Raw genomic sequence first — 22,420 nt, 5'->3', positions numbered from 1 at the left:
TCATAAATTAATCAAGTCCTGACATGTTCCTGACGTGTTCCTGACGTGTTCCAGACGTGTTCCTGACATGTTCCTGACGTGTTCCAGACATGTTCCTGACGTGTTCCTGGCATGTTCCAGACGTGTTCCAGACATGTTGCAGACATGTTCTGAAGGTTCTGTATGTGAGAACACAATTATCTGAGTCAGTTTCCATGGTAACACTGAGGAGACAGAAGTCCTTCACTTCCTGTTGTGAGTTATTTTGTGTCTCTGTCTCTGTGTCCCTGACTGAACCTTCAGAACTGCAGCATGGCGCCCCCTGCTGGAGCTCTCTGTTAAACAGTCCCTTTGTCCTTGTGATGCACTAACGTCTTCCACCCTGCGGGAGGCGCTGTGACCCTGTGATGAGCATGAAGAGCTTCATTCCTGAGGACCTTTATATACAGTCAGTGATTTATATACAGTCAGTGTCTTTATATACAGTCAGTGATTTATATACAGTCAGTGATTTATATACAGTCAGTGATTTATATACAGTCAGTGATTTATATACAGTCAGTGATTTATATACAGTCAGTGATCATCTTTATATACAGTCAGTGTCTTTATATACAGTCAGTGATCATCTTTATATACAGTCAGTGATTTATATACAGTCAGTGATTTATATACAGTCAGTGATCATCTTTATATACAGTCAGTGATTTATATACAGTCAGTGATCGTCTTTATATACAGTCAGTGTCTTTATATACAGTCCATGGTCCAAATGACGACAGCGATTCTTAAACATAATCAGCTAAATAAATAAATGTTTAAATCAAAATGTATTTCAAACAATAGTCGTACATATGGAATTTTAGTAAAGACGATGAAGATTTTAAAATATGCAACATGAAGGAAACAGTCTCTCATATAACATTATTTATTAATGTGTGTAACACACAAGCAGACATTTTGTTCGTAGACGATCATTCTAACCAGCAGCAATTCAAATAATAATGAGTGATTTTATCGTTAACAACATTCAGGTTCAGACTTTGGTTGAGAAAATGTTGTGAGCTCATCCAGATGTTCTGTTCATTTACAAAACAAAACATCAGGATCTTTTTTAAAGCAGCAGAAACAGCGTCGCTGAGCTGCAGGATCTGCCCCAGTGACACCTAGTGGCCAGAGGTTGTCTGTTGTCTCTCGTGAACACGATCTCTCAAGTCCGTCAGGGAACGTCTTCAAATTTGGTGCAAATGTTCACTCACAGGTAAACCGATAAGAATTTCATGGCCAAAGGTCAGAGGTCAAGGTCACGTGACCTCTCGCGATTTAAGCAGTTGTCACTCGGACTGTGAAAAATGTCTGAAGGCTGAAACTGCTCTGATTGGTGGAGGAACACGCCAGCAGGGAGGAGTTTACAGTTCCAGATTTCTTTGTTTTCACGTTGCTCATGTTTCATTTCCTGATTCTTGACAGTCGACTCTTATTTTGTGGGTTTTCCTGAGAGGCAGCGCAGAAGCTTTCAGCTCCGCTGTTTCTTTGTATTTGGTCGTTGAGAGCTCATCTCGGGTTAAAGGGTTAAAACTAAACGTCGTCCTCACTGTGGACTGTCCCGTCTCTGAGGCTTTCAGTCGCATCCTGAAAATGACTCCATGTGGCTCCCTACAGCCGAAACAGGAGGGTGGAAGGGGGAGCATCCAACCGTGACCAGAAGATAATGGAAAAGCAAAGAGCATCATTACCTCTCTCCATGCTGCTCCGCCCCTCTCCCCACAGACCGCCAGGAAAAGACGACATGGACGCCGCCGCTCTGACAACTCGGATCAGGATTCTGTCAGACACAGTTTCTACACAGCAGTTTTTTCTGAATGTGAGATGAACTGAAGTGAACTCGACACAACACACGGACGTTTTGTTTGTCATGATTTAAGATGCATTTTGAGGGTTTGTCGTAAACAGAAAAAAGAAAACTGAGGCTACTCTACATGGTTTCAAAACACATCGCTGTTGCTATGGTTACGCCTGCCACACATGACCGAAAGTTAAATTCACAACTTTAAAATCTGTTTTGTTACGAAGCACACGATGAGTCGATGTGATTTAATTCATCCCTTTATACTGTTCCATGTTTTCAGGTGTGTTAGTGTGGACGGAGGTTATTTCTGGTACGGAGCTAAAATGCTCGTGTAGACTGTTTTAAAATGAAACGTATTAGTGGATGTAGCCTGATTTTAGTCGGATCAGCTGATTGTTAATCCATCGCTAAACAACACGATGTACCGATGCTATTTTTTCATTTAGCCTGATGTTACTGAAATGTTTAAAATATATTCAACATTTTCATAAAGTTACCTCGGCCATGGGCTTGTTTTGTTTATCGTTGTTCGCAGGATTACGTAAAAACTCCTGAACCGGCTTCCGTGAAAAGTCATGGGGGGGGGGGGCTGCAGAAAACGTTGGTCCGGCCCTGTGACAGTCCAGTTACTGAGGAGGAGACTGAAGAAGTTCAGTTTCAGTCAGAGCTCACATCTGCCTCTCTCTCTCTCTTTCTCTGTCTCTCTCTCTTTGTCTCTCTTTCTCTCTCTCTTTCTCTCTCTCTTTGTCTCTCTCTCTTTCTCTTTCTCTCTCTCTCTCTCTCTTTCTCTCTCTCTCTCTCTTTCTCTCTCTCTCTCTCTCTCTCTCTCTCTCTCTCTCGCTCTCTTTCTTTCTCTCTTTCTCTCTCTCTTTGTCTCTTTCGTTCTCTCTGACCTGCAGCTTCAGCTCAGACCTTTGGTTTGTGAAAGTGTTTGGTGTCGTGTCTATTTATTTTTCCACCGTGTTCTTTTGTTGTCGTCTCATTTTTGAGACATTGGACTGAATCAGTCAAACACTTGTCCCCCAGCTGCCCTGCGTCTTCCCTCCAGCCACAGAATCTGAGGGTTGAGGACTAAACATACTCTTGGAGACTGTAGCTGTCCCTGACGTCCTCCGGAGGAGACGAGTGGAGCCTCTGCTCCTGCTCAGGTTTCTCCTGCTTCGCCTCGTCCATCTGCAGCTGGACACTTTTGTTATGTCTTTTTTTTGGTTGATCCCGCCTCCGCTGCTCGTCATAGTACAGCACAGGTCTGTCACCGCCATCGGAGGAAGTGTAGTCCGGTCGTCTCGTTCTTTTTCCAGGACATGACAAACAAAAAATGACCCCCCCAGCGAGGAGGAAACCAGCGGAGATGAACGTCACACACAGAGCTCCTCCAGGCTGATATTTGCTGCTGTCCGGCAGGTCCGTGGTCAGGAAGACTGTGATGACTTCGTTGGTGAACCAGGACGCAGGGACGAGGCAGAGGAAACTGGCCAGGATGAAGCAGCCCCCTGCAGCGATGGCTGTATGCCCCTTTGCCCGGTGGTCGCCCCCCCAGCGGGTACATTTGAGCCCCAGGGAGGCGAGGCAGAGTCCAAACAACGCCACCATGCAGGACAGAACCATTGCAGCCCGTGTGGTCTGCAGGTACGCCGGCAGCGACAGCACCGAGTTCTTCATGGTGCAGCTGAAGACGCCGGAGCTGTACCAGACGCAGTCCATCCACAGACCCTGCATCTGCGAGATGGGGGTCATGATGCTGGACCAGGCGTTGATGCTCACCTTCCAGTTGGGTAGCAGAGTGGCTACGGTGGCGCCAAGGACGCCCAGGAGCGCCAGGGCAAACGCCAGAATCTGAATGGCGGCGGACAGCATGGCTCAGCTCCACCGTCCCGCTCCAGTCCCTGTTGGCACAGCAGCGTCCCAACGGGTCCTGACAGCAGATAATTCCTCAGCACAGGCTCCAGCGAGCTGCAACCAGAGGAGAAATGAGAATTGAAGTGAGCGTGGGAGCGTGACGGACGCACAGCTGAGGCTGCCGTTCCCTCTGAGTTTTTGGATTTGTGTTTTGGGGGGCGTGAACATGTGTGCGCTGGATGATTGCCTGCATTAGTTACTCTGCAGCTGATGTGGTGATCATTGACACTCAATTATGTCCTTTTAAAGCTGCAGCGTCCCTCGACTCCGCTGTTTTCACTGCATGAAACAAACTGCAGAGCAAAGTTATTTCCTCTGATTCATTCAAACTCTGAAGAAGAAGAAATGAATTGTGGGTGAAGTTGAAGGGAACCTCTTACCTGTGCTGTGTCTCCGGCAGCGTCTCCTGAAGTGAATCCTGAGGATGGAGAGAAGCCGTGTGAATGACAACACGGGCGTGTGGGTTAACAGCCTTTAACTACCCCTCCGCCTGCCGTCTCCTTGGCAACCGTACATACAGTTTCATCCCATTCTGCGTCCTGGAAGAGAAGCACCAAGCGTTTTATTTTCTGCAGTCTGACTGTGAGTGAGAGAAACATTCATGTGAGCAGAACTGAGTCCGGTTCAGGGACCAGGTTTTAACCTGAAGGTCACCGGCTCTGACGAAGCAGCCGCAGAGCAGCGTTCTTATCTGATGAGTTGATGGCGCCGCAGAAATGCTTCCTTTGTCGACTTTGACCACACGAAAGCAGCCGTTTACCCGAAAGTGTTTCTGATTGTTTTCTCTGGACGACTGGTTACGTACGTTTTTGTTTTACGAGCGTTGGAACAATGCAGCACTCGCACCAAGGTAGAGGCTCATTAGTGACGAGTGCTGATGGTATCTGCTGGTCCGAACCCTTCGTTTCCAACCGGTCACATTTCAGCGACTGACGGAATCACTCGTGCTTTTAAAACAATCAAACGGACCATCAGGTCCTCGTTTTGTAATAAAATCGCTGAGCTGTTGTTTGTGCGACTGCAGTGTGAATCAAGGTGTCGCCCGTCACGTGACTGTGAAGAATCGCCCACTGCAACACACTGATAAGCGTCCGCAGCCCGCCCACCCACTCTGTGGTGATGGGACCCAGCCGTCAGTCAGGGGCAGCCTGTTATTACCATAATCCTCCAGTCGGAGTCTTATCAGCCTCAGACCTGCACAGACATGAGCTGCTTCCACCAAACTGCAAACAGTCAACACAGCTTTTCTGGTCTGTGGGAAAATACGACGTTTAAAACCCCGTGGACGTCGTAATTCATGTTGTCGTGTTGATGTCAAAACAACAAATAAAAACCCAGTGGACACGTTTCCCACCGGAGACGCAGCGGTGACGTCATCGTGGATTCTAAACCAGGAGGGAGCGTTTAAAGTGGGCAGATTTCTGAGGGAGGTTCTGCACTGCGGTGGAATCAAACACACGGCAGAAAGCTGAAGAAACACTTTCTCAGGAGACGTGAAAATTTCAGAAAAAGTTGTAAATGATAAATATTATTTTGTCGCATTATCTCAGGACGTGTCACCGGCTCCGATCCACTGAGAGGAGCTATTTGAAATGTCTAATTCAATTCACCTTCATGAATCTACTTGTATTAGATGTGAGCTCTGCTGAACTCGTCTGTTGGTTTAATACTGAATTTGTTCGTTTTCTATGTTAATGGATAAATTCAGTCGTCTAAACATGTTTGATTATTTTCTTCTGAGAAATGAGTGAAAATGTTAAATACATTTTCATCTTTATCTATTACCTTTATATTTGATATAGATTCTTAGCTCTTTAATCCACGGAGTCAGAAATTAGCTTCACATTGAAGCAAACACTTTGACCTCTGACCTCAAAGAATCAACTCTAATGGATCTGAATCAAAGCTCATCTGGTAGAAAAATCCCCCGAGACCGTGAAGCATCAATCAACAGAGAGACGGGATTTAAATGAAGTGCTTTATCTCAGCTGGACACACACACACACTCACACACACTCACACACTCACACACACACACACACACACACACACACACACACACACACACACACACACACACACACACACACACACACTCTGTGGGTCTATGGTTGAAATGGTTTGTATTTGATTCCATATTTTAGTCTTTTGTTCTGAGACTCATTTTTTCTGGTCTGATTTTAACACGAGGAGAAAAATTAAAATCTATTTAATTTAAAATGCAGAAGGTTTTTGTCTGATCTCTATCCTGTAACGATCTCTGTGGATTTACAGTTTACAGGAAGAAATAAATCAAATTGTTAAAAAAAGTAATTTTGGATCATTTCTGTTTCACTCATTGTTCAGCTGTGACATGAAACTACAGTTTATTACAGTTATTACTTATATTATCTGAATATTCTGTTTGTATTAAAACTTCAGAACAAAGTCACAACCGAGTTCAGCCGTTTGTGTTTGTTACATACGTGTGTTTGTTACATACGTGTGTTTGTTACATACGTGTGTTTGTTACATACGTGTGTTTGTTACATGGTTAAACAATCTGAAAGTTTAAATATGTAAATATACAAAAAGAAACTAGAAAATGTAAAACTCACCGGCAGAGAGAGAGAGATGTGATCTACGGTGAGAGTGGACACACACACACACAAACACACACAAACACAAACACACACAAACACACACAGACACACAAACACAAACACACACACACACATTTGAATGCAGGTCTAGTTCAGCACATTCCTTCTGTTCAAACACGTCTCTCTCTCTCTCTCTCTCTCTCTCTCTCTCTCTCTCTCTCTCTCTCTCGAGATCAATTCATCTTTTCAAATTAAATAGTTTTCATTTATTGGACTTCATCAAGTCGACAAAAAGATTTACACAAACATTTAAGAAAATAAATTACCAAATACTTTCACTGTTAAAAAACGACAGTGGTTTCTGGATCTGCAGCCATAAAACTGAAACACATAATATATAAATACAACAATTCAGATTTACTACGATCTGATCCTGCAGCTCCGCGGTTCAAGGGAAAAATAAACTGTACAGAGAAAAACATGAAGCGCAAAATAAAGACGAGAGTCCAACGTATCCTTCAGAAATGTTTTTGGATCCATCAGTCGGAGGAAACTTTTAAAAATCTACAGAGAGATTTTAAAAAACTGACCCTGAAGAAAATCTTCCTCCATCGTTAAAATCCTTTCTCACATTCTTCTTGAAAAAGTGAAACAATGATTCTGTTCATTCCTGAAAATGTTTTGTCTCTGAGACGATGTTTGGTTCTTCATCACGTGTGTCGGCTCCATCGAGACAGAACCACGGTTCAGTTTGATCCAGAACCAGAACACCTCTTCTGGTCGGACTGGATCTGGATCGTGGTCCGAGGAACCTTTCACACCTGATCCAGACTAAAGTGAAGAGAATGTGTGACGGAGATCGTTCATCAGTTCACCGATGTTTGTTCAAGTGGAAACTTCAGATTTGAGTTTTGCAAAGTTGGAATTCAAAGAAGCGTCACAGCCGGAGGAGTTTCTCCAGAGGCAGGTGTTTGTCCCGGCCAATCAGATGCTGCATCTGGATTTCGTTTGCTCTGCGTGACACCTTCAGTGCGATCGGTTGAGCAGGAGAAGATTCTCAGTTTAGTTCCGTCTTCCTGTTGTGACATCAGCGTTTAGCTTTCGTCCGGTAGCGTGGGAGCAGCAGACGTCTGAAAGTCGTAGAAACAGTCTTCGTTGATCATGGACGTCATGCTGTGAACACTGAAGTCTCTCTCCAATAGGTCCAACACGTCTGCTCCGGGGCGTCGCTGCACACTGGAGCTCCGCCTCTTCTCTGCGGGCCTCCGGTCTGCGCTCGCAGTCGTCGCTCGTCCCTCCTCCTCCTCCTCGGTGAAGTTCAGTCTCTGCAGCTGCGCCTCCAGCTCGCTGGTCAGCGAGAACAGTCTGGTCCTCTTCGCCGCAGAGTCGGACGCGGCGTGGCTGGGAAGCAACGGCTCCGAGCAGGTTTCTCCCAGGATGAACCTGCTCTCCTCCGGCTGCCGATGATGAGTCGTCCTCTGGGCGTCAGCGCGACTCCTCTGCTGCCTCCTCCTCCAGGAGCTGCTCCTCTCAGCCGTCGACAGCCTGGACCTCCTCAGCGAGCCGGCCGGCGCCCGGTCTCTGAGGAGGGAGGACAGGGCTCGCAGGACGCTCGCCTTCGTCTCCAAACCACTGAAATAACACGAGGTCAGATCTGATCTCAGAGCAGCTGACACACTTTGAAGTGACTTTCATCATCATCATCATCATCATCAGTCTGCCTGTGATCTTCTGTGTTTACCTGCTGCAGAGCTGAAACACCGTCTCCGGTCGTCCCTCCACCTCCGACCGGCTGTGAACCAGCTCCCACACACACGGGTTCTCTGAGCCTGTGAACACACCACAGTCTGTCAGCTGCAGCACAGCGCCACCTGCTGGAGGACGGACACAGAGGGTTCCACTGACCTGTGATGTTGGCTGGTCTGACCTGAACCGCCGACACTGGGATTAACCAGCGGAACCTGAAGGGGTCGTGATCAGCTGAGCGGGAGCTCATCTGTGAAAAGTAAACAAACGTCATCTCATCCATTCACTCGACCTTTATGAATGAGGGGTGTTGTAACAACCTGACCACTAGGTGTCACTAAACACAACACAGCGGACTCACCTTCCTCTTCTTCAGTTTGTTGTTGTCTCGATAAACCAGGACGACGGCTCGTCTGAACACTGACGAAGAAAAACACACAATCGATCTGAGGACGCACAACTTTTCACACCTGGTTTGTTTCAGACTTTTCAGTGTCGATGCTAAAGTTTAGTCCAACAGAGGAAGAGTGTGTTGTGTTGTGTGTTCAGTGTGTTGTGTTGTGTTGTGTGTTCATTGTGTTGTGTTGTGTGTTCATTGTGTTGTGTTGTTTGTTCATTGTGTTGTGTTGTTTGTTCATTGTGTTGTGTTGTGTTGTGCTGTAGTTGTGTTGTGCTGTGTTGTGTTGTAGTTGTGTTGTGTTGTGTTGTGCTGTAGTTGTGTTGTGCTGTGTTGTGTTGTAGTTGTGTTGTGTTGTGTTGTGTTGTGTTGTGTTGTGTAGTGCTGTAGTGGTGTAGTGTTGTGTTGTGTTGTGTTGTGTTGTGTTGTGTTGTAGTTGTGTTGTGCTGTAGTTGTGTTGTGTTCAGTGTGTTGTGTTGTGTTGTGTTGTAGTTGTGTTGTGTTGTGTTATGTAGTGCTGTAGTGGCGCTCACCGAACAGTGTGTTGTGTTGTGTTGTGTTGTGTTGTGCTGTAGATGTGTTGTGTTGTAGTGGTGTAGTGTTGTGTTGTGTTCAGTGTGTTGTGCTGTAGATGTGTTGTGTTGTAGTGGTGTAGTGTTGTGTTGTGTTGTGTTGTGTTGTGCTGTAGATGTGTTGTGTTGTAGTGGTGTAGTGTTGTGTTGTGTTCAGTGTGTTGTGCTGTAGATGTGTTGTGTTGTGCTGTAGTGGCGCTCACCGAACAGTGTGAGTTGTGGGTCTGTCCTCACCCGTCCCACACAGGGCAGAGGGTTCATCCAGACGACAGCAGAGTGGATCAGAAACTCTCCCATCGACACGTCGCTCACCTGAGACACAGAAGACTTTGATCTCGTCTGAACTCGTCCATCAAACACTGAAACCTCTCAAAGATGTTTGATCATGTGACGTCACCTGTGTGTCGGCTCCGCCCTGCTCGGCTGTCAGCTGGTCGAACACGCAGCCGTAATCCTCGTAGATCTTCTGCATCTCGTTAATGTGACTCGCCACCTTCTCCATCGCCCTCAGAGCCTCTGATTGGACGACACCGCACACTACAGTTATTGAGACAGACACGCCCCCTACAGGCCACCGCGCTCATTACATCTATGATGCCACGATTCAGGGTGTTTCAGTCAGGTGTGTGTGTGTGTGTGTACCTGTCAGGTGTGTGTGTGTGTGTGTGTGTGTGTGTGTGTGTGTGTGTACCTGTCAGGTGTGTGTGTGTGTGTGTACCTGTCAGGTGTGTGTGTGTGTGTGTGTGTGTGTGTGTACCTGTCAGGTGTGTGTGTGTGTGTACCTGTCAGGTGTGTGTGTGTGTGTGTGTGTGTGTGTGTGTGTGTGTGTGTGTGTACCTGTCAGGTGTGTGTGTGTGTGTGTGTGTGTACCTGTCAGGTGTGTGTGCTCGGGGCTCTCTGGGTGGGTCAGGGTCACCAGCTCTCGGAGCAGCAGCGGATACTTCAGGACTCTTTGAACAGGTTTGATCAGGTACGACTCCAGACAGGAAGAGTGCTGATTGGTCGGATTCCTCGTGTCTAAGAAGTGTTTGAAGGCTCTGTCTGTTTTTGCTGGAGATATACACACACACACACACACACACACACACACACACACACACACACAGTGACATCAGTGACTTGGACGTTGGTGTCTGATGAACAAAGTTGGTTAAAGCTCTGTGATTGGTCGTTCACCTCGTTCCAGGACCTTCTGCACTTTGATGTGATTGGCACAGAAGCCGCTGTAGAGTTTGAAGTGGTCGGCGTAATAAAGAAAAGATCCTCCCAACGAGAAGAGGAGTTTCTGAAAGAGACGAGAGAAGAGTCCTGAGTGAGGTTTAAATTTAAAATAATGAAAGACATTAACAAAAAGAAGGTTGTGTAATAATAAATTAAAGCTTCAAAAACAATTATCAATAGAATAACATGGGGACAAATGAATAAAAGCAGGAACTCGTCACCTTGAACTGTTCAGGTGTTTCCAGGTGACTCAGGTTCGGACACGAGGCGATTTTCTCCTCCAGAGTCTGAAGGAAAACTCTCTGAAAGTCCAACATCTGCGGCAGACTGCCGAACAGCGCCTCCATCTGACGGACACAGACACTGGCGTCAAGACAACGACACGTGTTCACAGAGGTTCAGTGGTTTCTTCACGTACCTCTGCTCTGCTGAGGAAAGTCTCCATCTGCAGCGGCGTCAGGTAGATGTCAAACAGACGGCCCAGATCCTGACGGACACACGGTAACCACGTTAAAGAAGATCTCTCATTGTTAATAATCATGTTAACCACCTGAATGTCATTTTACTTTCATCACATTTTTCCACTTTGTTAAAGTTTAATTTCATAACTTCACATTTGACATAAAAATGATTAGCAGATACGTTTATATATTAAAATATATAGTAGAAATAAATATATCGTTTCTGAAGCAGTTAATTCTCATTCCTGACGTGTTCTTCAGGTTCTGTGTGTGAGGACAAATGTCTCTGGACATTTTCTGGTTTCTAACACGTGACGGACGTGAAACTGAAGAACACAAATGTCTCAGGATGAAGAAGAGGAGCTGGACACGTAGAAGACGAAGACGTCCACTTGGAAAGACGAGGAGGTTCCAGATGTTTTGGTGATGAGGGCCGACGCCGTGTGGACGAGCTGTAAACAACAACACTGATCTTTACACAGCGGAGTTTAGACGCCATGTCACCGACCTTGACGTAGGACTTCTCGGTGTCGACCAGCTCCTGGATGACTTTACGCAGATGCTGACACACGCTCAGGTGGGCGGGGCTTGTCGGCTGCTGAATGACCTCTCTGCTGTAGGGGTTCTTGGGAACATCGGTGTCTGCAGCTCGGCCTTCTGGGAAGGTCTGGTACAGAGAATAGACCCGCTCCATGTTCTGTGGGGGAGCACATAATTAAAAATCTGTGATAAGCATCGTTTCAGAGTCCAGTTAAAACCAAAAACCATTTTCTCTCTCTGCTCATCGTTGGTGACTTTGAACAACGATCAGATGGAAACTGAGCGAACAGGAAACAGGAATCGTGGCGTGGACGCTACGCTTCAGATCAGATTCACAGCTCCAGAGATTCAATAAATATGTCGACATGAACAGAAAGAAACAAAGTGAAATGTTTCTCCACCATCACATGATGGAGACACGTGTTCATCGCAGCAGCAGTGACATCTGGTGAACAACGACCTCCAGCATCGCTCTGACTGTGTTTACCAGCAGCACGAGGCCGTCGGTCGGACGCCGGCAGCTCAGGCAGCAGGCCGTCACCCTGCGGAGCCCCTCCCCTCCATCATCCTGCTCCCCCACATCCTCCTCCTGCGGCAGCACCCAGCACAGAGCCCCCATGGTGAGGGAGTGGGACGACGGGGACGCCCCGGCTGGGGTCAGAGGTCGCCTCCTGCAGCCGCTGGTCAGGAACAACATCTACGAGTTTTCTGTGGTCGTACGAGTGGCAGCCATTAATCCCGCTCCGACTTTACACACAAACACTCCACACACTCCTGGAGGTGTAAGCCCGGATTAAGTCATGTGACACTGAGGGTGTCTGAGCATCAGGAAGGAGGAGCAGAGGATTGTGGGAGTGGAATCTTACCAGCGGACGGATGAAGGAAAGACAGTAACTCCTGTTTTCTATGTTTTTATATTGAGTGAAATGACGACTTAACAAACTCCTGAACGAAGGGTCGCAGAGAAAAGATCACAAGATCAAAATCTTTCTCAAGTACAACCAGGATTTTACTGTTGTTACACCCATGTCCGCCACAAGAGGCAGCAGTGCACCTCTAGTGTGTAAAGCCGTGGTATCGAGGTTAACTCGACTCACCTGTCCTGTCAGGTCAGCGTCGTCAAACACGGGAGGCAGGACGGCACCTGGAGACAAAACATCTGTGAAAGCAACGAGACGAGGGTCAGAACGATTTCCACAAACACGGGTTTAAAAACCCGAATTAACAGAAAATCCGTCTGTGTTCGTCGTACCTGAGGTCCAGGTGTGGAGGTCAGGGGCCGCAGGCTCCCAGGGGCCTGCAGGTTCACCGGGTTCAGGCCACAGGGCGGCGGGTTCCCCCTCAGGTGACTCGTCTCTCCTCAGCAGCAGCTGAAGCTTCTGGTGACTGAAGAGACTCTCCATCAGGTCCAGGTCCAGCCCGGACACGGATGCCCCGTTCACCGCCAGCACCTCGTCTCCTGCCCTGAGGCCTGATGGGAAACAGGAGCAGAAACGCAGAGGTCAAAGTTTAAATCAGGATCGTTACCGTGTTTGTCACCATAAAGAACTTGGACGAAACCGAAGCTCCAGATCCTCCACAGACCAAACCACTGAGATTCTTTACTTAAATTAAAGACGGAGCACGTCACCGTTGATTTGTTCACCACAGCTGGAGGCTTGTGACTGCCCCCTGCTGGAGAGCAAATGCACACTAATTCATCATATTGTATCATAATGTTTTCAGAGCGGATCAGAAATCTCACATCTGTACATTTCCCAGAACCCCCTTCAAATGAAAATCAGACACATGAGACCCAGATGTCGAACCTTCTCTGGCGGAGAGTCCCAGCGGATCGACCTCGCTGACGTGCACGTGACTTTTCCCGGCGCCGTCCACGTGTCCCGTGACCACAAAGCCTGCAGGTAACGAGGAAACAGGATGTTAACGATGAAAGTCCAACGTGTCAGAACTTCAACATGGAAAAAAGAAAGTTATGTTTCTCTCACCAAAGTCTCGTCCAGCGTCGCTTCGACAGATGTGCAGCGAGAAGCTGCCGAGGACGGAACCGTCCTCATACATCTGGAGACAGAGACAAGTCGTCTTCATCCGTTATCACAGATTCATTCATTTACATTTGAGTCAAACTTTATGTTTAAAAGAAATCAAATGCATTTGATCATTTTGGTTAATCAACATGTTTAATAAAATCATTTCTCTAAATGATCATTATTATTATAACTAATCGAGATCAGTTCAAGTTGAGTGAACACACCTGTACAGCTGCAGCACGTCCTGCAGGGGGCACCACCCCCACATGTTTGTACTCACCGTCCAGTCTCTGCAGAGGAAACACTTTGTTCTTTACATCACATTCATTCAGGTCAAAACTATTTTTTATCAAGACGAGTCTGAAAAGTAAAAGGTTCTGTTTCTAAGCAACAGGACGTTCGTCAGCGTCGGATCATTAAAACACACAGAGATCAAAGGGGGAGAATATTAGTGAAAATCAAAGATTCAGACGAAAAGAAAGAAAGAGAAAAGAGGAGGGAGAGAAAAAGATATGAATGAAAGTTGAATGAGATGAAGCAGCAAGAGAAGGAGCGAGGAGGAATTATGTTGAGAGGAAGGAAGGAAGGAAGGAAGGGAGGAGGTTAAAAGAGGAGCAGAAGAAAGCAGGAGGGGTCATGTGACGGTAGGAGGTGGGGGTCATTTTCTGCCTCTGTGGATTAACACTCAGGGACAAAGGAATTCTGGGAAAATAAAAGGCTCTCAAAGCTTTTAATCCTCAAACACCCCCCTCCTCCTCCCCCCCCTCTGGAACAGCTGTGCGTCCAACAGACGGTTGTCCTCGGAGGTTAAAGGGCGACAGATGATCTGATTAACATATTCTCATGAAAAGCATAAAGAGCATATTTTTAATTCATGTGACAGTTTTGTGTTTCAACATATTGAAACGTATTTATTATCTATAGTTTTTCTTTATTTGGGTTTTTAAATTCTTCCACAGCCTGTGAACTCCACCCCTCTGCCACACAGAGACGAACAGAAGAAATGAGAACGTTAGCGCGTAAAGAACCTCGGAGCAGAAGAAGAAGAAACCTCAAACACAGTCAGAGACGTTCAGGACCAAACTCAAAATACGTCCTCACACTCTACATTTAAATTTAATTAAAACTAAAAAAATCTGTCCCGGGTCCAAACCAAAATGAGACGAAATGATGGACTGAGCTGAAATTACAGGTTTGTGAAGGAGCTGCAGTCAGACTGGAGTCTGAGGACCACCGAGCACACAGCGTCTTCATCATCTTCATCAACAGGGGCGTTTCCAGAAAGGGACCTGGGGCCTTATATCAAACCAGACCTGAACACACACATGTTCCTGACATGTTCTTGACCTGTTCTGCAGGTTCTGTATGTGAGAACAAGTCTGAGTCTGTGTCTCTGGAACTTTTCCTGCAGCGTCCTGATAAATGTTCCTGTTGTGAACGAGTCTGACCCGAACAATCTCCTGCTGCCGCCTCACAGGACAAACACGGACTACACAACATGTCCAGAATCCTCGTGTCTCAGGGTTCAGTGGTTTGTAATGAGTAACTTATCCACTAGATGTCTCTACATATCATGTGAACATGTATGACACCTGAAGACGTCGCTGACTTCACACTGAACCTGTAACTTAACGTAGCGATGATTAAAATGATTTTAATGTCATTATAATGTAGCTGTACTTTAATGGATGATTTTCTGAGTGAGCTTCACAGGCTGGGGGTGTGGTCTATTACCTGGGACGTTGAGAGACTGCTGCTTCTGTTCAGCCCATCCAGAGCCTTCAGAGAGGACGGCAGCCCCTTCCACCGGCTGTGTCCCCCCGACAGAGACTGACAACGCCGTCGTAACGTCACCTCATCTCTGCTGCACACCTGAGGAGGAAGAGGAGCTAGCATCACAAACAGACTTGTGTCTTTACTCGTCCGGTGGAGAGATGAGACGTTGTATTAAAGCTCCCCTGAATTCATCTGATAGTCACAGAACCAATCACATTTCTCACCAGGGCGTGGAATGAGGACACAGAGAAAACTCCAAGGCGTCCCAGCATGCTCTTGGAGGGCCGGCTGGCGATTGCGAGGAGGCTCTTTGGGTTTGGGAGCTCGTCGCCCTGCAGACTGGAGAGGTAACACCTGAGTCTGAACAGATCCAGGTTCAGTTTTTCCAGGTTCTGCTCCCACTGCTTGATCTGAAAAGTCCGATATGATCATTGATCATGTATCTGCCAGTAACTAACATGTTATCTCTTACTTCTGCAGACAGAAAGATTCTGACACATCGCCTCAGGTCGATTAACCTAAAACAAGGAGCGAAGCATCGATACGTGTACGTAGCTTGAAATGTTTATGTCAGAGAGATCGACAATTAAAAAATGAATGAAGCCTAGAACCAGGTATGGACAGGCCTCTGACTCGGGAGTCGTTCCCTGGACCTCAGGATGCTCTGATGAAGTATGAATGAGCTACATGACGATGCCTGAACCATCATCAGACTCAAAGTTTTTGACATAAGTTTCAGTTGAGTTCCAGGAACACTTGTAAAATCAAAAGCTCTGGAATCATTCGACTCTTTACGATTTGCAGAAGGTGTTTAGCCCCAAGCTGTCGGGTGAACCGGGCTATTTACTGGCAGAACAGCGCCTCCAAGTGCTGAAACCTCCAAGTGACTGAGCTGTAACTTCACAAGGAGGAAAGACGCTCTGGTTGACTGTGGATTTAAGATGTTGGTGACGTCGGGCTCCTGCCGGCACTGACCTGGCTCTCCACGGCCTTCCTGTTCTTCTGCTCCTTGATGACAGACAGCTGCAGCTCCGCCATCTTCTTCATCTTTCCGTCCATGTCGATCTTGTGCAGCAGCGAGCGGCTCCGGCAGCGCAGGAGACGCAGCGTGTCCTCCTTCCCCTGTCGCCTCGCAAGCAGGGAGGCGCTGGCAGAGTGGATGGAGGTCACCCAGTTCTCCAGCTCCGTCTGGTTGGTGGCCTGGACGAGAAAAAACATCATCTTTATTCATCTTTTTTTGTTTCCACAACGAGGTGGAGCTGTTACCGACAGGAAGTGTTAGCAACGCTTTGTTTTCACCGCTGGTAGTCGAGTCATGTGACTGATAAGAACCAATCAGGAAGAGAACGTGGGCAAGGCGTTTACACAGGTCTCAGACTGAGTTCGAATAACTACATCAGACCGTCCCACAATTCTTTGCAGCAGCAACTTTTAAAGCTAGACAACCTCTTAGTTGCACCGGGACACACAAGTCAAGAGAAAACAGAGGATTGACAGGTGAAGAGAACGAAACAAGATTCAAGTTCAGTTCTCGGTGCTTGTGAATTACATCAGGAGATTTTGGATCTCAGTAAATTCTTGAGCACGGAGCTGATCTCTACAGAACAGTGTGGAAAGAAAGACAAATATCAATAAAGAACAGGTTCCCTCACCTGGAACAGGTAAACGTCTCCATACGAGTTGCTCAGACAGAAGACGTGTTCCTTCTTGGGATGTTCAGGGACGGCCTGGACGATGCTGTCGTCGGCCAGCAGAGCGTAACGAGGAGAAAGGTCCCGCTCGGCACCGCCGCTCCTCCCGTACGTCTCGTGAAGCAGCAGAGTGCAACCTGAGCGGAGAGAGGGTTTGGTTTCATCTATTCACAGACATGTTTATTACCAAGTGTTAAAGGTGACAGCTTCAAGTTGTAAATACTTTAGAACAGGACTCGTACACTGTGTCACTTCCTGTTGAACCACATGTTCAAACACCAGACGTCAGGGTTAGGGTCATTGGTCTTCAGGTCATCAGTCGACAGGTCAGTAGTCATCAAGTCATCACATCTACAGGTCGTTGGTCGTCAGTCGACAGGTCGTTGGTCGGCAGGTCGTTGGTCGTCACGTCGACAGGTCTTTAGTCGTCAGGTCTTTAGTCGTCAGGTCATTCCTCGTCAGGTCGTCAGGTTCTTGGTCGTGGAGGTAGCGGGCGTACCTTTCAGTGTGACCCAGTAATGCCTCCACCTGCGGCGTGAGACCAGCTCCAGCTTCCTGTCCTTGTTGACAGTGATGAGAGCTTTGAAGAAAAGCCATCCCGCCCGTCGCACCACACCCTGCTCCTTCTCGAACAAGCTGTCCAGCTGCTCTATTCCTCCCAACTCCACCTCTCCATCCATCTCCTCCTCCTGCTCCTCTTCTTCCTCCGACAGCTCCGCCCGGTCGACTGCATCGCTGCAGCTCGTCTCCAGCTCCTGCATGAAGTTCTCATAGATGTTCTGTCGCTGGGCGTCGCTGCTCTGGTTCAGGCCTCTGGAGCCACAGTGACTGCGGAGGAGGTCGGAGGTCGACGCCACGCTGCGACCAACCAGCTCACAGTTCAGCCCGTTGATGAAAACATCACTGGGCTCCTGACGAGAAATCACATCGATATCATTAATAATAAATATATTTTCTGACCCTGGTTTCTGTTGATGTGTCAGTTAACTGCAAACCGCTAACTGCTAACTTCCAACGGCTACATGCTAACTGCCAAAAGCTAACAGCTGACTGCAAACTGGTAGCCGCTAACTGCTAACATCTAGCTATTAACAGCTACTTCTATAACTAAATGCTAACAGCTAACTTCTAAAAGCTTGTTGAGCGACCATTCTTTGACAGGAAGCTACAACACTTCCTGTCTGAGATGAGCAAGATGTTTCAGAATAAAAGCACCAGTAATTCTGCTTGATTCTTTATTTCAATTTAAATGTGTTTGAATTTGATTAACTTCATTGAACTTTATTTGACCTTTACTACAGATAAACGACTTCAGTTTCCTTTTCTGGTGTTTTTGTTAATGAGAAAAACATTTTATGAGCTTATACCTAATTAACATATTTAAACACAGACTTTTATAAAACTTTTAAAAACAAGAGTTGTTTTAAAATGCTTTGTTTTTAAAGTGCTGTTTTTACCTGGATCCGTCTCTTCTTCCTGTTCAGACTTCCTGTCCAGTCGCTCAGTCGTCTGATTCGACTTTTCAGGAAATCTTTGCGATTGTTCCCGGTGGCAGGGGCGGTGCTGATGGACTCTGCCCTGCGGCAAGGCAGCGTGAGGGAGGAGAAACGCTGCTCCACCCCCCCACCTGCACCGTCCTCCTCCTGAATGATGTCATCCAGCAGCGTCGAGGAGGAGGCGGTCCGGGGGGGGTCTGGGGCCGTGGGGAAGGCGGGCAGTGTGTTGTGGCTGCTGGAAATGCTGTCCAGTGATGCAGCCGGGGACGAAACCAGGCTGAAGTCTGTCAGGTCAGGCTGCAGGATCACCGAGTCCCCGATGCCGCTGTCCTCCGTTCGGCCAGAGGAGCACGTGTTGTAACCTGTGGAGGAGCTGAACCCATCGGTAACTGCGACGGGGAAGAGGAGGGTGGAGTTAAATCCAGGTGAGATGTCCTCTACCTGAGCTGAGAAGAAGGTGTTGAAGACACCGGTGGAGGACACTTCTGTGCGGGTAGAGGAGTAGGTGGAGTTATCCACCATCTGCCCACAAACAAACACATTGTCTGCCAGTTCAGCACTGCCCCCCCACGGCGAGTCGTACCAGGAGCCATCAGAGCTGAGCGAGCTGCCCTTACTGGTGCGTAGGGGGGATTCAGCAACTGAGGAGGCAGCTGTGGTGGCGATCGTGGGGAGGCCGGTTAACCCCTGCGGCTCCATGGGGACGACCTTGCTGTTGGTGAACTCCACCCTCATGCTGCCATCTTTGCTGAGCAGCACTTTGGGGCTGCCGCCACTTTCCAGAGATGCAGCTCTCAGTCTGGAGCCTCCTCTGGGTCCGTGTTCATAACGCCAAGAGGAGTTCTGGTTCTGACAGCTCCTCCCACGGCTCTTGCAGCCGCCCTGGCTGCTCCTCCAGCTGCGAGCTGACGGCACCTCCTCCCTCCTGGACGAGGACCTGAGCGAGCAGGAGGGTTTGGCGGCAGAGACGAAGCTGCTGTGACTGTCTGTGTTTCCCATCACTACCTGGAGCCAGAGACAGAGAAAAAAGACATAAAATAAACTCACTCAACTTTACCGCACAAGAATGTTACGATAACGACCTCGGTGGTCACGATCAGTTCTACCGCCAGAAGGCCTCAGGGCAAAAAGGGTCAGTGAGCCCCCACTGACCCCTGTTCGTCCCCTCTCTGTGTATGAATCCTGTTGCTTTACATTACACATCATTAATCTGACGCTTTTATCCGAAGCGATTTACAATGAACGAATGAATCGCGAGTTTTTCTGGACGACATGTTAAAGTTTGAAACTGCAGCTGACGTAGCTGCTACTGAGCTCACCTGTCTGCAGATCTATTTCCATGGCAACCAGTTGGACGACGTTTCCAAACAGAGCTTGTTGCTCAGAGGGTCGAATTTTTAACAGTTTGATGTTATTTAAAAAGTAAAATAAAATAAAATGACTTCACGAAACCAAAATGATTCAAATCAGATGGGAAACCTGGGGCCTGAGGGGCCCCTGAGAGACGGGGGCCCCACTTTGTTTTTTAATCTTTAATGATAAAATAAAAACAACAACGTACCCGTCCGTCTAGCAGTTTAATTTATTTCTGTCTGTAATGTACGTCTTTACGCTTCAGAGGTCAGAGTTTAAAAAGTACTAACTATTGTTCGTATCATTCCTAATACTACAACTACTACTACTGCAGTACACATACATGAACACAGAACAGGTCCCGTGTGGACTGAGCAGCGTCAGCAAATCATCACACGTGACATGAAGCAGATTTTATTCAACATCAACATTATTCTAATTCAGTCAGAAAAATTAAAATATGAGTTTAAATAAAAGTTTTACCTTCTTGTTTTTGTCTTCCGTCCGTCCTGCTCTCTCTCTCTCTCTCTCTCTCTCTCTCCCACTGATCCTCTCTGTGCCTCCAGCTGCTCCCTCTCTCTCTCCTCCAGTGTTGGTCTATGTCGCTCGCCCCCCTCTCTTCACACCAGCTCATCTGGGAGAACAGAGGGAGGGAGGGGCTTCAGCACACAGACCCTCCCTTTGTAACCCCCCCCCCCCCCACACACACACACACACACTTCCCCTCAAGCCTCTTCCATGACGTCTCTGCTGAAGTTTTTTTTCTTAAACCAAACTTCACTCTGGTTTCTGTTTATTTTGGTTTTCGTGGATTCTGAACGATTTTCTCTTTGTTTTCTCTCTTTTCTTTTCTTCATCATCGGACTGGAGCTATTTTAAGAAAATGTCCAATCGCAGGCTTTGACAAGGGGACAGCAGGGCGTCTTCACTGCTCCAGAAGCTTGATATCATGATAATGTTAAGACCTGACGAGACGAGTCAAAAGTCCCACGAGAAAAGTGAAAAGAAAAAGTCCAGCTGTTTGTTCAGGAACATTCAGCGACTCCAGAACCTGTGATCACGACCTCACGTCTGTCCTCCGGCCTGGTTCACTGAAAAACTACAATACGTTGAACATGATCACAAATAATTAAGAAGCCAGACGTCGTCTCCAGAACCGCGAGGAGTTCATTTCCTGAGAGGTCAAAGTTCACTCAGAGACTCGAGGTTTTTAACAGAGAGCACGGCGACGCCCATCCTGTCCCACAGGTCGGAGCTGAGGACGAGGAGGGGGAGGGGATGGAGGAGTAACACAATGTACCACTGAACCCTAAACACATCACTGACCTTTGACCTGTTTACCTTTAAAACGATTTCAGACACGAGCTCCAGGTGGAATCCAGAGACTCGTCTCCAGAGACAGAGACTCGACTCCAGAGACAGAGTCTCGACTCCAGAGACAGAGACTCGACTCCAGAGACTCGTCTCCAGAGACTCGTCTCCAGAGACTCGACTCCAGAGACAGAGACTCGTCTCCAGAGACAGAGACTCGTCTCCAGAGTCTCGACTCCAGAGACTCGACTCGTCTCCAGAGACTCGACTCCAGAGACTCGACTCCAGAGACAGAGACCCGTCTCCAGAGACAGAGACTCGTCTCCAGAGACTCGACTCCAGAGACAGAGTCTCGTCTCCAGAGTCTCGACTCCAGAGACAGAGACTCGTCTCCAGAGACAGAGACTCGACTCCAGAGACAGAGACTCGACTCCAGAGACTCGTCTCCAGAGACAGAGTCTCGTCTCCAGAGTCTCGACTCCAGAGACAGAGACTCGACTCCAGAGACAGAGACTCGTCTCCAGAGTCTCGACTCCAGAGACAGAGACTCGACTCCAGAGACAGAGTCTCGTCTCCAGAGTCTCGACTCCAGAGACTCAACTCCAGAGACAGAGTCTCGTCTCCAGAGTCTCGACTCCAGAGACAGAGTCTCGTCCCCAGAGACTCGACTCCAGAGACTCGTCTCCAGAGTCTCGACTCCAGAGACAGAGACTCGTCTCCAGAGTCTCGTCTCCAGAGTTCATGTTTCACATGAACAACTCAGCAGCAGGTTTTCTGCTCAGACTCGTTCAGCATCAGATCCTCCTCGTTCTTCAGGTGAGAGGTGGAGCAGACAGACAGGAAGTGATCATGTGATCATGTTTAAAGTCACTGATTGTTTATTATCGTACATTTTGTCTCAATAAGAAGATTTGAGACCCCCCCCCCGCCTTCAAAACTCTGTCACCCACCTTTGTCTCGTCTTCGTCACTGGACATCTGCCGGCTCGAAGGACCCCCCCCACCGCGGGCGACCCCTCCTATTCTTCACAAACAAAGCCCCTTGACCCCTCCCCCAAGCATGAGACCGACATAATGAAGGAATTTAACGGAGAGGAATTGAAAAGAATTTGATTAAAGTTGGGAGGAACTCCACCTGCTCTTTAAGTCAACGAGACGAGGCGTCGTTTAAACCACAAACTTCTTAACCTGGTTCAAACCTAAAGGTCCACGGCCGCGTCGATTTCAGTGAAACTTTGGAGAAACATTCCTCCGCCTCTCACAGTCAACACTGAGCCTGATGGGGGCGCTACACTGGTAAAATATGAATACGATTCTGTGATGACACACAAAATAAAGAAAACCTCTTGGATGTTTAATATTTCATCACATCACTGAACTGGATCTGAATAATAATTAAAGGAACACGACAAAATCCATCGTCAATCTGAATCTAAAGAGAAGCAACAAACGACTAGTGGCTCGGCTAACGGCTTGGCTAATGGCTAACAGCTCAGCTAACAGCTAACTGGGTGGATG

The 22,420-nt window shown here is 47.6% G+C and overlaps 2 protein-coding genes across 3 annotated transcripts; both read right to left on the bottom strand.

The window, feature by feature from the left end:
- Window positions 1-776: 776 nt before the first annotated feature.
- Window positions 777-3,685, bottom strand: LOC109647660 (claudin-20-like). Its single transcript, XM_020113468.2, has one exon. The coding sequence runs from the start codon at window positions 3,683-3,685 to the stop codon at window positions 2,900-2,902; it is 786 nt and encodes a 261-aa protein (XP_019969027.1). The 3' UTR covers window positions 777-2,899.
- Window positions 3,686-4,129: 444 nt separating this feature from the next.
- LOC109646258 (rho guanine nucleotide exchange factor TIAM2-like) lies at window positions 4,130-20,929 on the bottom strand. Of its 2 annotated transcripts, XR_011239463.1 has the most exons (24): window positions 20,076-20,929; window positions 18,201-19,244; window positions 17,243-17,654; window positions 16,705-16,880; window positions 16,028-16,252; window positions 15,277-15,462; window positions 15,011-15,148; window positions 13,501-13,566; window positions 13,235-13,307; window positions 13,055-13,144; window positions 12,499-12,717; window positions 12,344-12,405; window positions 11,215-11,403; window positions 10,664-10,732; window positions 10,467-10,592; window positions 10,201-10,309; window positions 9,895-10,074; window positions 9,422-9,540; window positions 9,228-9,336; window positions 8,417-8,475; window positions 8,215-8,305; window positions 8,051-8,138; window positions 6,325-7,941; window positions 4,130-4,266 (listed from the first exon to the last, which is right to left on the bottom strand). XR_011239463.1 is itself a non-coding variant. In XM_069515573.1 (23 exons), exons 2-23 carry the CDS (start codon window positions 19,236-19,238, stop codon window positions 7,404-7,406), a joined length of 4,362 nt encoding a protein of 1,453 aa, XP_069371674.1. In that variant the 5' UTR covers window positions 19,239-19,244; window positions 20,076-20,929; the 3' UTR covers window positions 5,785-7,403. The 2 variants fall into 2 exon arrangements, 1 of the variants encoding a protein (XP_069371674.1); XM_069515573.1 differs by lacking the exon at window positions 4,130-4,266 and having other exon boundaries at window positions 5,785-7,941.
- Between the last annotated feature and the right edge of the window lie 1,491 nt (window positions 20,930-22,420).

Source organism: Paralichthys olivaceus, chromosome 19 (genome assembly GCF_024713975.1).
Source record: "Paralichthys olivaceus isolate ysfri-2021 chromosome 19, ASM2471397v2, whole genome shotgun sequence".
Taxonomy (NCBI): domain Eukaryota; kingdom Metazoa; phylum Chordata; class Actinopteri; order Pleuronectiformes; family Paralichthyidae; genus Paralichthys; species Paralichthys olivaceus.
The sequence above is the reverse complement of the archived record's forward strand: the minus strand, read 5'-3'. Positions and strand labels throughout refer to the sequence as shown.

Excerpts from the sequence above, each read along its gene's own strand:
- LOC109647660 (XM_020113468.2), bottom strand. The coding sequence starts at position 3,685 with ATGCTGTCCGCCGCCATTCAGATTCTGGCGTTTGCCCTGGCGCTCCTG.
- LOC109646258 (XM_069515573.1), bottom strand. The coding sequence starts at position 19,238 with ATGGGAAACACAGACAGTCACAGCAGCTTCGTCTCTGCCGCCAAACCC. Across the intron at positions 13,308-13,500 it reads GACGTGCTGCAGCTGTACAG|ATGTATGAGGACGGTTCCGT; the intron begins GTGTGTTCACTC and ends CTCTGTCTCCAG. Across the intron at positions 12,406-12,498 it reads CCTCCACACCTGGACCTCAG|ATGTTTTGTCTCCAGGTGCC; the intron begins GTACGACGAACA and ends TTGCTTTCACAG.